This window comes from Cicer arietinum, chromosome 3, assembly GCF_000331145.2.
Source record: "Cicer arietinum cultivar CDC Frontier isolate Library 1 chromosome 3, Cicar.CDCFrontier_v2.0, whole genome shotgun sequence".
NCBI classification, from domain to species: domain Eukaryota; kingdom Viridiplantae; phylum Streptophyta; class Magnoliopsida; order Fabales; family Fabaceae; genus Cicer; species Cicer arietinum.
The window spans coordinates 74,310,884-74,323,943 of NC_021162.2; the positions used below are offsets into that span (position 1 = coordinate 74,310,884).

At 24.4% G+C, this 13,060-nt stretch overlaps 1 protein-coding gene across 1 annotated transcript; it reads right to left on the bottom strand.

Annotated features, from left to right (window-relative positions):
• Positions 1-6,313: 6,313 nt before the first annotated feature.
• Positions 6,314-7,026, bottom strand: LOC101506609 (uncharacterized protein At5g01610-like). Its single transcript, XM_004494475.4, has one exon. It carries the CDS (start codon positions 6,926-6,928, stop codon positions 6,470-6,472), a length of 459 nt encoding a protein of 152 aa, XP_004494532.1. The 5' UTR covers positions 6,929-7,026; the 3' UTR covers positions 6,314-6,469.
• Between the last annotated feature and the right edge of the window lie 6,034 nt (positions 7,027-13,060).

Below are 13,060 nucleotides of genomic sequence, written 5' to 3' on the forward strand. Positions count from 1 at the left end.
GTAAATATTGATTTTTATTTTGTTATTATAGAATATTCTTTTATTACAACTTAACTTTTTCCTTGCCACTGATGTGGAGATCTTTGCTTATACTTAATAAAAAAAATTAGCAACTGATTATGGTTTTGAAGAAATCATGGATATCTCAACCACGAGAGAACACAAATTACTTATAACGGAGATGAAGCATCAAAATTTGAGTAGTCAAAGAAAAACGAGTCTTCCCTTCTCTTAACTTCTACATGATTTTATTCATATACTCAATTTCAACTCTAAAATTGCAACATTGTATCAATATACTTCTTCAAACTATCAAAAATATATATAACTATGAGTCTTGACATTGAAAATTAGATGAGTTTAGATAAGACAAATATTGTAAAAATGAAACAATAAAACAAAAATTGCACCATATAATAAGAGTAGAGAACTTTTGACTTTAGGAACTTTTGACACATTTACTCCATTTTATAACCATAGTACATATTAAACAATGAGTAATTATGAAGTAGAGTAAATGTGTCGAGAATTACTCTTAGATTTAATCTATTTCGTTCATATATAATATAATAGAATATATATATTCAAAGAATAATTTGTCTCAAAATATGAGTTAAGGAATAATATGTTTTGGTATAAAGTCATGTTATTATGTCGTACATTATGTATCAAGTTTAAACCTACGACTTCACATTTACTTATAAATTTTTATAATAATCATACAATCTGATCTATAGAAAAAGAAGAAAAAAAAACGTATTCTCGTATGGGGATCAATTTCACTCTAAAATTGCAGATATATTGTTGTCACGGGAGGAGAAAGACTGCCCCTGGTGAAAAATTGGGTCTTTGATCAATAATGTCTTTCATATCAATATTTACATCAAATAATACTAATAGAAATAATAAACAAAAAAAAAAAAAAAAACTATACACTACTTCAGTTTTATTCATTTTTTTCTATCATTTTTCAAACATTTTGTTCACTCTCTGTTTAACGCAATTAATAATAATAATAATAATAACAATAATAATAATAATAACAATAATAATAATAATAATAATAATAATAATAATAATAATATTGTAAAGTTTTTATTAATCACTCAATCAATGTTATATGATTGACTATCAATGTAAAAGTTTTCATGATTTTAAAATATACAATTTAATAATATCAACATTTTATTAATTCAATTAAGATTTATAGAATTTTTTTAACATATTTGTTTGGTTCTATTATAAGTAAAAAATGTCTCAAATATTAATCACTGTTATAAACAAAATTTAATTTTTTTTATCATTTAATGTTATTATTTCTAATACACTTTCAATTTAATTCAAAACATTTAATGTTGAATATTTGATATTAAAAATAAACAATTTAGTAAATTTAACTTATATTTTAATTACACTTAACTATATTTTTTAATACTAGTAAAAGTAGTTTTTTTTTTTAATTGTATGCTTTTATCTCCGCTAATTGCGTTTTGAATCGTAATGTATTTACGAGAAAAAAAATTATTTATAAGCTGGGTTGGATGAGATTTGAGTGTAGAGTTCATAAGTCAAAAAATTAAATGCTGCTGCTCACGATTATTTCACTCGTCTAAACAATTGGGAAAATTCCCATTACACAGGCTGAAATGCTAGCCATTTTATGACCCTTTTTTTCCCTTCACATTCTAATATAAACCATGCGCACTATGGCAAGTTTTACAAAATATTAAAAAATTTCAACACTCACAAATGTAGTTTTTTTTATGTAAAAGTTAGCTGTAGTCTTTATTTTTATGATTAAAATAGATACTTTAATAATATTAAATTTAATAAAAATAAATATATATTTTGTATTGAATAAAAGTCAATCAAATTATCGTCTTATTCATAAAAATAAAATAAATTATAAATTATTATTTATAAAAAATATTATCAATTATTGTTAAAAAATTTATTAATTTTTAAACATTAATATGCGATAGACCACTTATAAATACTAAAGAAGTCAATTTATTTTCATATTACTATTTGTTTGGTTTGGTCGAGTAATTTAACGCGTGTTCATATTTATATAAATCGGATGTAAAGTGGTCCAAACATTCATATAGTTAACAAATAATTGGTTGTAGGCTGTAGCACATTTCTTTTTTCTTTGTTATAAATTTATGCAAGATTTTATTTATATTTTACTTCATTTATCTCACAATAAATATCATTTAAGATTTTAACATACATATTAAAAAATACAATAATTAAAAGAAAAATAAAAATAATTTTCTAAACTACATACTTATTAAGATTTTAACATACATATTAAAAAATACAATAATTAAAAGAAAAATAAAAATAATTTTCTAAACTACATACTTATTTTAATTATCGGTGAATTATTTACTATTATCAATATAAATTATAATAATACTTTAAAAGTTGTATATATAGTAACTATTGAAGGATGATATAAAAAAAATTTAAAATTACATTAAAAATTGTGAGTTATTAATTTTGAAATAATTTTTTAAAAAAAAAAATACTTGTTGTAAGATGTAAAAAGTAAGTATTAATAATTAATTCTATCGTATAAAATAGTCTCCAATTTTTTCAAAACAAAAGTAATCTCTAATAATAAAATACTCTACATATCCCAAAATATAAAATAATGTTATTAAATTACAAAATAAAAATATTAATATTAATATTAAATTTATAAATAATTTATATTATTTATCAATTTACTTATAAAAGGAGAATTAATTTATTGTTCTAACATATATCATTTAAAAAATAATAATAATTAACCACCAAGTACACAATTGAACAATCCTTAGCAATGTTTTGAAAAATAGATCAAATAGATGGATTGAACCGAGAACTAACCAATTTACTGATTTATTTGATTCCAAATGTAATTTAATTTGGTTGAACCAAACTTTAACTAGTTCAGTCAGTTTCTAATAATTTATTTATTTATTTATTTTGTTATTCGACTCAACCGTAATTATTTTTATTTAACCAATTAAAAGTATGACTCAATATTCTAACTAGTTTGATTTTTGGTTCGCTTTTAAAACAATGTTCATCCGGATAGACCTACGAAAAATAGGTTTGGTCCAATTTGATTAGAAGAGCTTTGTTTGATCAAACACGTTGGGAACTTGGAATGGAGCAAACGAAAAAATCTGTTGAAGTTATTAAATTGTAAACTACACAATACGCTTCTTAAATTTAATCTAGCAACTTCTTATTTAAATCACTATAGGACCATTTTAGGATGGGAAACCTATCTTTGGGATTCTTTTTAGGGTTCGTACAATACCTTTTATTGTCTTTACTTTAATCTAAAAAAATTACAACAATGATATATTTATATTTTATATTCGTTTACACTCATCCAATATTTTATTTTATTTTTATCTTTTTCTGCTATCATATCATTAATATGTTATAATATTTTCTTTTTATTTTTTTTTCTCACAAGATATGTACAATTATATGAAGTGTTTATCAAATATTTTTTAAAATAACATCAACAAAAAAGTGCGGAGATATATTTGGTCCGATTGAAAAACACACGAGTTGACTTCTTAGCCACCCATCTCTTCTCTATAGTGACATGAGATTAAAATAAAAAATTCTCATCATACAAACAAGATATAATATTTTCATTAATGATTAGCCAAAAAATCATGCCATATATATTGTTTTATTTTTATTTCTATTTTTAGGAGCAAAATTTAATTAATGGGAGTATAATGAGTACTCAAACTCAAAACAAAGAACAAACGTTCCAAGAACAAACAAAATCATAGAGTTTAAGATATTCAACCTCCTACTATTGTTACTAATAGATTAGTCCCACATTACAAATTATATATGAACAAAAATTCTTACACAATCAACTACGCATTATCAAAAATATTTTGTTTATCAACAACCATAAATTTCTAACCTTTTGCTTGCACTTCCATAAACCATCAAAACGGTACTGTTCTAAAAAGTGAGCAAGCCTATCATCATGAAGAGTTATAACATTACCAACCACCTATAAATTTTTCAATAAATAGCACAAGAAAAAGAACACCTAAAAAGTATATGACAAGAAAAAGAACACTTAAAAAGTATACGAGAGATTCACTCATCCTTCATACTCCAATCCTTCAGACTCCAAGAAACAAAACAAACATTCAAAATCTTGAGATAATAACGAGACACTCCATCGAAACAAGACATCCATAGTAGGCAACTTACTAATAAGCAGCCACAAATCAAAAATAAGTTCATTAGACTGAACCGTGTTGCGCCGTATTTTCTGGTAAATATATTAAATAAACTCGTATGTTGAAACCTGCAAAGAAAGATACAAAAATAGAAGAGTAGCAAGAATGAACTGAAAGATTGATCACACATCCAAAGATTGATCCAAAAATGTCACATTTGGCCATTTCTTAATTGACAAGAAATCAAATCATGTCAACTCAATCCTCTAAGGCGACCTATTAAACCAACATCAATCAAATCTTTCCACCAAAAAAAATATTTCTCAAATAATCCATACTACTAAGATGAAAGCAAACATGAGCTAAATCATCATATCTAAATGATAGAAGTGCATATTGTAAAGCTTCTATTTCCACCAAACAACGTCACTTTCATTTACATAATAAGAAAGAGATATTGAAATACTTTAAGTCTTCTGCACCCAAACTACCATCCTTCTTTGGTAAACACACTTTGTTCCAACTTACTCAATTTTATCAATACCTATACCTCCGCGTCCAAAAAATCTCTTTGAATTTTTTTAAGCCTTAATATAACTTTTTCGACACTTTAAAGAAATAAATAATAATACAATAATAACGAAGATAAAATCAAATTTAATAGCACAATTTAATATCCAATAAAAGTATTTTTTTATCGGTTATCTAGTAATGTTATAATTGTTTTTCCAATAAACTTATTGGAACTCGTGTATTTACTATCTGTTGGAACATCACAGTTAGCCTAAATCACATATGCAATTATATGGCATATATAATAATAAATAAAAATTGTATATGTCATGATAATATGATCCATTTGATTATTTAGATGATGAAGGGAAGAATGTGAGAGTTGTTGTCTTTTCTTATGTATGTATATTGTTATGTGTTCTAACCGATATGAAATGACAAAATATTTATACATCAAAGACCTCTCAACGGACTAATATAAGAAGTGGCACAACCCACGGGCTCATCCTCAAACATAGTCCACATAATTAATATATTCATATTTTAGAATAAGTGTACTGAAACAAATTAAGAGGTGTGCTAATTGGCACGGATGATTTGCACAAGAAAGAAAAAAAGACACAAAAGTAGGGGATTTGAACCAATAAGCAATTGATTCACCATATGTAGGAGAGTGAATAATTATAATTTATAAGTGATAAATGTTATTATTCTTCACTTTATTACAAACATTCATGGTAACAACCAATAAATTAAATAGTGTAAATGATTGATTATTTATATTTTATTAATTAATCAAACAAATTCATTTAATTTCAACACTATCTTGTGTAATTTGATTGGTGCAAAGAATATTCATATGTACATAACTTTTGTTATATTTTTATCACAAGTGGTAGGGAGTGAGTGATTTTATTGCAGGCCTAAAAACACTTTTTCAAGATAATTGCATATTGTAAAGTATTGCGTGTGCATAACTATATATATATTAAGATTTGATATTTTGGAACCAACTCAATATTGTCTAATATAAATCATTTTATTTGTTACAGAATTAAAAATTGAATGTGGGTCTAATATCGACCGGATGTAATTTTAAGATCGCATAAGAAAGACTCATAACATTCCTTAACATTCACATTTTTGTAAACACGCTAACGTTTCTTGTTAAACAAAATATTCATTCATATATATATATATATTAATTTAATTCAACATGAGTCAATCAATTTTGTCGTAACCCGTGAATCGGCATGCAAATCTGAGATGAAAGACTTGTCCTCTCTGAAAAATTAAATGGTGATGCAAAACGATAAATGACTCTGATCTCATGTCCAAGATTTTGAGTTACACAAACCAAGAGATATATTAATCATATTCGCAATTTAAGCAGTACATGGATCTCAGCCGTACATTTCAAATTAAACGAGTGATTTAAACGAAATCCAACGGCTGAGAGATGTAAGTGTAGAAAAAGAACCCGCTAGATTGTCGGTGGAGATTTAACCATCAACAAAGTCGGTGCCTAATATTTTAAGATTCGAAGTGTTATAAAAAGAAAAAGAGAAGAATAGATATTAAAATTTCCTTTCAAAAATATAAATTCCTTTCATTTATAATAATTGGAAGTACAATAGATTTGAAAGAAGGCTTATAAAACAAGATGAAGTAGCAACAACTTATTAATTAAGAATTAAATAGCCATGACATGGCGTTGATGAAATATAGTAGATCTAGAATTAAACCTCTTTAACACCAACGTCATTCGCTTGATTATCTTCAACTTCAAAAGCAGAAACAGGAAATGTTTTATAAAGTCCAGAAGGTGTTTTGAAAGTGATTTTTCCAGTTGGTGGATTATCAATATAAATATCACTGAGTGTAATCCAAACCAAAATCTCTTTTGTTTTCACACCATTCAGTTTCTTGATCTTACCATGTTCAACATGTGCTGTCACTTCAGTAGCATAGGAAACAAGTTTACCAACCTTTTCGAATTTGTGTGTTATGCTTTTCTTCTGTTTCAGCCAAACGAAACCTGTTTCTCTGTTGTAACCTACCTCTTCAATGTCTTTCAATGGTAAAAGCCCGTTTGGAAGTGAAATTTCTTTCAGAAACTCTTTTGATTTCTCTTGGCAGAGTAGGTCTCCATGGTATACCTCTGATTTCGCTTTGATCTCTTCTGTTACCAACGACATCGTTTTGGTTACTGCTTAATGCGTTCTTCTTCTTCTTCTTCTCGATTTGATTCTTATTTCTTGTGTTGTGTCTCGAAGGGTTGTGGTGGGGTCATATATACTTCTCAACTTCTCAAATTAACCTTCTATTTCATATATTTTACAATAATTGCCACTGCTGTTTCTTAACGCGACATTAAATTCGTTATCTTCCATAGCCACCCTCCTATAAATCAGTTTTCATATGAGTCAACTCGGATTTTATCTATTTTAAATGTTACTTATTATTCTGATTTCAAGCATTACTAAATTAATGGTTTATTCAATTCTTTTTAATATAAAATAGTTTGTGCAGTTCTTCTAATCATTAATTAGTTTGATCGCTTTTATTTAGTTTCCTAATCAAGTCAATTACTAGTTTGGATAAATATATTGCTTTGAATTAAGAAAATAAGTTTTTTTAGAAGGTAGTTTTTTTAAAAGGAGTAATATATAAGACATTAATCCTGTAAAACAAAAAACAATCTAAGATATTAATTATTTAATTTCTTTAGAATAATATCAAAATTGTACCAAACATGAATAATATATAAATATTCATGAAGACAGCAAAGGTGATGATTTTGGTTTTGTTGTGCATTTTTGTTTAATTTTGAAATATTTTGCAAAATAAAAATTAAGATTCTTCTAACTTAATTTTAAATAAAAATAAAAAGTAAAATTGATTTGGAAAACGTAAAAATGTTGTGCAAGAATAAAAATATTCTTTATATTAAAATATACCTAATATCATACTATATATATATATATTATTTTTTTTAATTAAAAACCAATATTAATATTTCTAAAAAGTTTCAATGAAATTTTTTGTCACAAATTTTACTTTTTTTTTAAGTTAAGTTTGTTTTGTTGATTGATCCAATTGTACCTTAAGAGTTTTTGTTTGTTGATAAAAATACTCATGAAATAAAATAGAAAAAGTTTACCATTTATCCCCTCATTTATTCCTATATCCTCAAAAAGTAAAGAAAAATTTTAAAATACTCTCATATATATAAAGAAAGAAAGAAAAAAAATATGTCTTCATTTAACATTTCTGAAATAGAAATAAGAGGCAAAAAAAAAATCCAAAAATCTTGAAAGAAGTTTTCCGGTCCATAACATCATTTCTGAAAATCTACTTTGAAGTTTTTTGAAATTATCGGAAAACTTATTTTAACTTTCCGAAAAATTACCACTGCCGGACAACTTCAACTTAACATTTCTGGAAGCCATCGGAAAACTTCATCCACATGTTTTTCGGTTGTTGTTTGTTTTTTTAAAATATTTTTTAAAATAATTTTTTTGTTTTAATTTTTTTATTATATTAGTATTTATTTAATTTTAACTAATTTATGGATCTTGTAATGATTCCTGACAGCATCGCGTAGAATGCCACGATTTATGATGTATTAATTATTAATTATGGTATATTAATTATTAATTATTATGGTGTATTAATAGTGTATTAATTATTAATTATGTATGATATATTATTATTTAAAAATATTTATGTGTGTTAATTAATATTTATGATGCGTTAATCATTGAATGGTGTATTATCATTTATAAAAATAATTTAAAAAAAATTAAAAATAGTTTGTACCGGAAAAGTTTTTTAAGTTTTTCGGTAGTACAATTTTTTACTTCTGTACTGAAAATCTTTTTTAAAGTTAACAACTTTTTGTACTAAAAAATTTAATAAATTTTTTCCAGAAATAAGGTGTGTACCGGAAATATTTTTTGTGGTTCCGAAAAAGATGAAATAGTAAAAGAAAAAAAAACTTTAAATTAATAAGAATATAATTGACACTTTTAAAAAATTATGGAGGCTACAGGATAAATTTTTTATAGAATAGATCAAGAACCCAGTGGGCCCAAATCATTTGGAGGGATTTTTTCGATTCACGCCTCTTTGGAGAAAATTGAACTTTACACTCCATACATTGATTCCTACTTCCACAGGCACAGTTTTAAAAAAGAATCTAATTTTATTTTTGTAATGTTTACCTTTATTTATTGAAAAAGTTTAGATTCATTGTTTACACTACACAAATATGAAATCTCTGATTAAAATTTTGTTTACAAAAAATTCGATTTAGAAAATTAATATGAAATTTTACCTAAAATTTCATTAATGAAATATTTTGATATAAAAAGAATTGAGAATTTATTTTCATATCTAAAATTTTAAAAACTCAAAATTTTTTATATGTAAAGAAAACTGAGAAAATAATTTGCATATTGAAAATTTCAGAAAAAAAAACTCTTATATAAAAAATATTAAGAAAAAAAAATTCATACCAAAAATTTTAAAAACTCAAACTTTTTGGTATGTCAAAAATTTGAGAAAAACTTTTCTTGAATACAAAAAACATGTTGATTTTGTTTAAAATTTTTGTATTTTTTACCATAACACTTTTGAAAGTATATACAAAAAATAGTAAAATGTGAATGTAGGAATTAAAATGTAGAAGTATGAAATTCCATACTCCTCTTTAAGATTTAATAAAACAAACTTAGCAGTAGTATGGCCCAATATATAAATGAATATATTAGTGTGACTAAAACTTAACCCTAGACCCCAACAAATTTGAAGCACAGATCAACATAATCATTGAATATAGTTTCTCCAACAAGTCAAGATATAATATTTTCTAACAAAAAATTAGAGAAAATGTGTTTAGAATCATCACCTATAAGAGTATGGTCTAAAATTTTTATTTTGAAATAACATCCAGGATAAAATATTGCAAGAGATACCTCTAAAAATAAAATTGTATCGAGTAAGGAAAAAGTTTAAATAAATTTTTCACATTACGGAGAAATTTAAATTTTACATAAATGTTTCTACATTACGGAGAAGTTTAAATGTTTCTACATAAATATTTCTGTAAAAAAAAAATTATAGTAGCCATATTTTTTACTTTACCCACACAATTAACAAATAAGACTTACTTTTTATGATTTCAATTTTACACGTGGCATACTCTCGATCATTATTTTTGTGATTCATTTAGCAATGAACGCGTTTTTCTTCCTATTTAATTTTTTTTATAAGCTACAAATACATATTAAAATAAAATAAAAACAAAAATATGAGGGGTATGTCTTAGAATTAAGTAACAATTAAATATTGTTATTTTTTTAAGTTAAAATGTGTATTTCATCAATGTCATATGTCCTTATTAAGAATAAAGTAACCAATTTCATGAAAATAATTTGGCCACAACAGAAATCTCTAATACGTCGTTGATTTTTTTATCTTAATTTAGTGGAGCTAAATTTTAATGTACTACAACTACTTAGAGGTATCAAAAGATTCAAAACAGACTATATTCAAGATGGCCCATTGAGATAGTGAACTTTTGGGTCAACCTACAAAATCTACATTAAATATTAACTACAAAATAGATGCCTAGACTTGGATTTTGTAACCTTTTCAATTGAACTTATAATCTACAATGTTAAAAACCTAATTTTGTTCTTTTAATTTTTATTAAATTAATGGTAAAAAATAATTACTCCAAAATCTTACCACCAAAATATTCGATAAGTAATATTTTTTCTCTCAAATATTTAGTACAGAATTTATAATTATCGGAAATTTTCTCTTTATAATGTTCAATGGTTTTATTTGTTTATTGTAAATTTCAAAGCACAAAATTTTCAGGAGTAGAAATTATTTATCAGATTTTTTCCCAACAAAATTTCAGATATATTATTTATACTACAAAAAATTTAATGTCTTGAAATTTCTGATAGTTAATTTTATTCTACCGAAATTTTGTGCGTTGAAATTTTTGGTAGCTAATTTTACTCTACTGAAAATTTTAAATTTTGAAATTTTCAGTACGATTATCTTTTTGGATTTTTTTGTTGTTGAAATTTTTTAACTTTTCTTTTTGGATTTTATAACAATTCTATTGTTGCATCTCTCCATTCATCTTTCTCCTTTTTTCAGCAGCAATTCTCCTATTAAATTGTGTAATATCGAACTCGAGAATGTTCAACGGTATTTTTTGCATCTCTGCTCCTTACTGGAAATAAATTGAATATAAAATAAATATAAAAAACAAATTATAAACAAAAATTGTACCGAAAATTTCAAGAAGGAATGAAATTTCTGAGAGTTTCAACTGAAAATTTGAAATTTCTGATAGTTATTTTTCAATACCGAAAATATTATTTTTGAAATATATGGGAGTTTCAATCGAAAATTTGAAATTTCTAATATTGAAAAATGACTACCGAAAATTTCAAATTTTCAGTTGAAACTCCGAGAAATTTCAAAAATAAAATTTTTGATATTGAAAAATAATTATTGGAAATTTCGTTCCTGAAATTTTCTATAAAAGATTTTCTAATTGTGAGTAACACTAAGTTTTTTTTTTTACTAGAAGATTAGGAGTATTTTTGAAAATTCGAGCATAAATTTTTTAAATAGGAATACAAATTTAATAGAGGGGTACGAAATCCAACTCTATTTCTAGACCTAATACTATGTGGGATAGGGATTTCCAAGTTGGTCCACATATTTTATATTTAGTTAACATTGTTTTTAAAATAATAATATGTCATTTGAATTTTCAATTAACTAAACTTATATAAAAATAAAAATAAATTGAACCTAAGCACATGATATAATTGTTTTGACTCTTGGTGTTTGTTGGTTTTTGGGTATTATTATTTGTGTTTTTGTTTCATGATGTTGTCATCTAACACTTGTATACATTTTATTCTTAGCACGTCTTTTTGGTGTTTGTTGGTTTATGGGGTAATTACTTGTGTTTTTGTTTGAAGATGTTGTTTTCTAACACTATACATTTTATTCTTAGCATGTTTTGTGCTTAAAACTCTTCTTTAATATATCATTTAATTGATTAAAAAAATATAAAAATAGAAATAAAAAAACTCAATAAATATTGAAAACTACTATTCAATTGTTAATAGAAAATATTTAATTATTTTTTAATAAACATTTAATATGTGAACGATGTGTATATTTATATATCAATAAATCTTTGTTTTTTTTAATTAAAAATTGATATTCATTCATTTAAATTGATATAAATCACACCAATACAAAATAATATTATTTAAAATCACTACAATTGAAAAGTATGAATATGCGGAAAAAAACTCATAGCACATAAGCTAAAAGATTGAAACGGATAAAATATTTACAAACATGACAAAATTGAAGTGTCTAAAATATTAATAAATTTAAATATGTAATGTTAGCGATGTCAAAGTAAATGATTATTAAATATACACTGAACCGAAGTTGATATAACAATTTCAATCAAACGAACATCACAACAAGACGAAAAATTAAAATAATGTTGCACCAAGACGAGAAATTAAAATAATGTCGTATTAAAATATCAAAATAAAAAAACAAACACAAGAAAAAAATTAAATATAAGTAAAAATCACTTATTTAGATTAAAAAAAATTCAAAATATGATTTTGGACAAAAAAATTAATCCTAAATCACTCCATTTTAATGGATGAAATGAAGAAAAGAGAAAATCAGCAAGAGAGAAAGCTAGGTTTTCTAATATTTATTGCCTGGAACATGAACATGTCATTGAATCCAATCTTATAATATTTAATTATTAGTAACAAAATAAATCTCAACAATAGAACAAAAAAATATCAAAAATAAAGTTAACATGTACATGCAGGGTTGTTTTAAATATTTTTGAAGATCCTATTCAAAATATAAAAATTGGGCCTTTAAAAATACAAAATTCTAACATTGAAATTCAATATTCTAACATTTGACGGTGGATGGTGGCATCTATAGACTACAAACGCTTTTACAAACTAAGTGGTGAGAAATTGACTATTTATATAAACATAAGATATAAATATAAAAGTTTAAAATGTTCGATGTATAAAATTAAAAATGTCAATGAAATTTTTTAAAAGTCAAAATATAATAAAAAATATAAGACTCTTCCTAATTAAGGGTCATGTGTCAATATTTTGATTACATGAATTAAATGGGATCGTGTGTACATGTATGTTGGTTGTTTTTTTGTTAATATCATTTGTTAATATTTAATTGCTAATAGCAACCAATGACAATTGACAAGTAGTAGTTTT

Coding starts and splice junctions, on each gene's coding strand:
- LOC101506609 (XM_004494475.4), bottom strand. CDS start 6,928: ATGTCGTTGGTAACAGAAGAGATCAAAGCGAAATCAGAGGTATACCAT.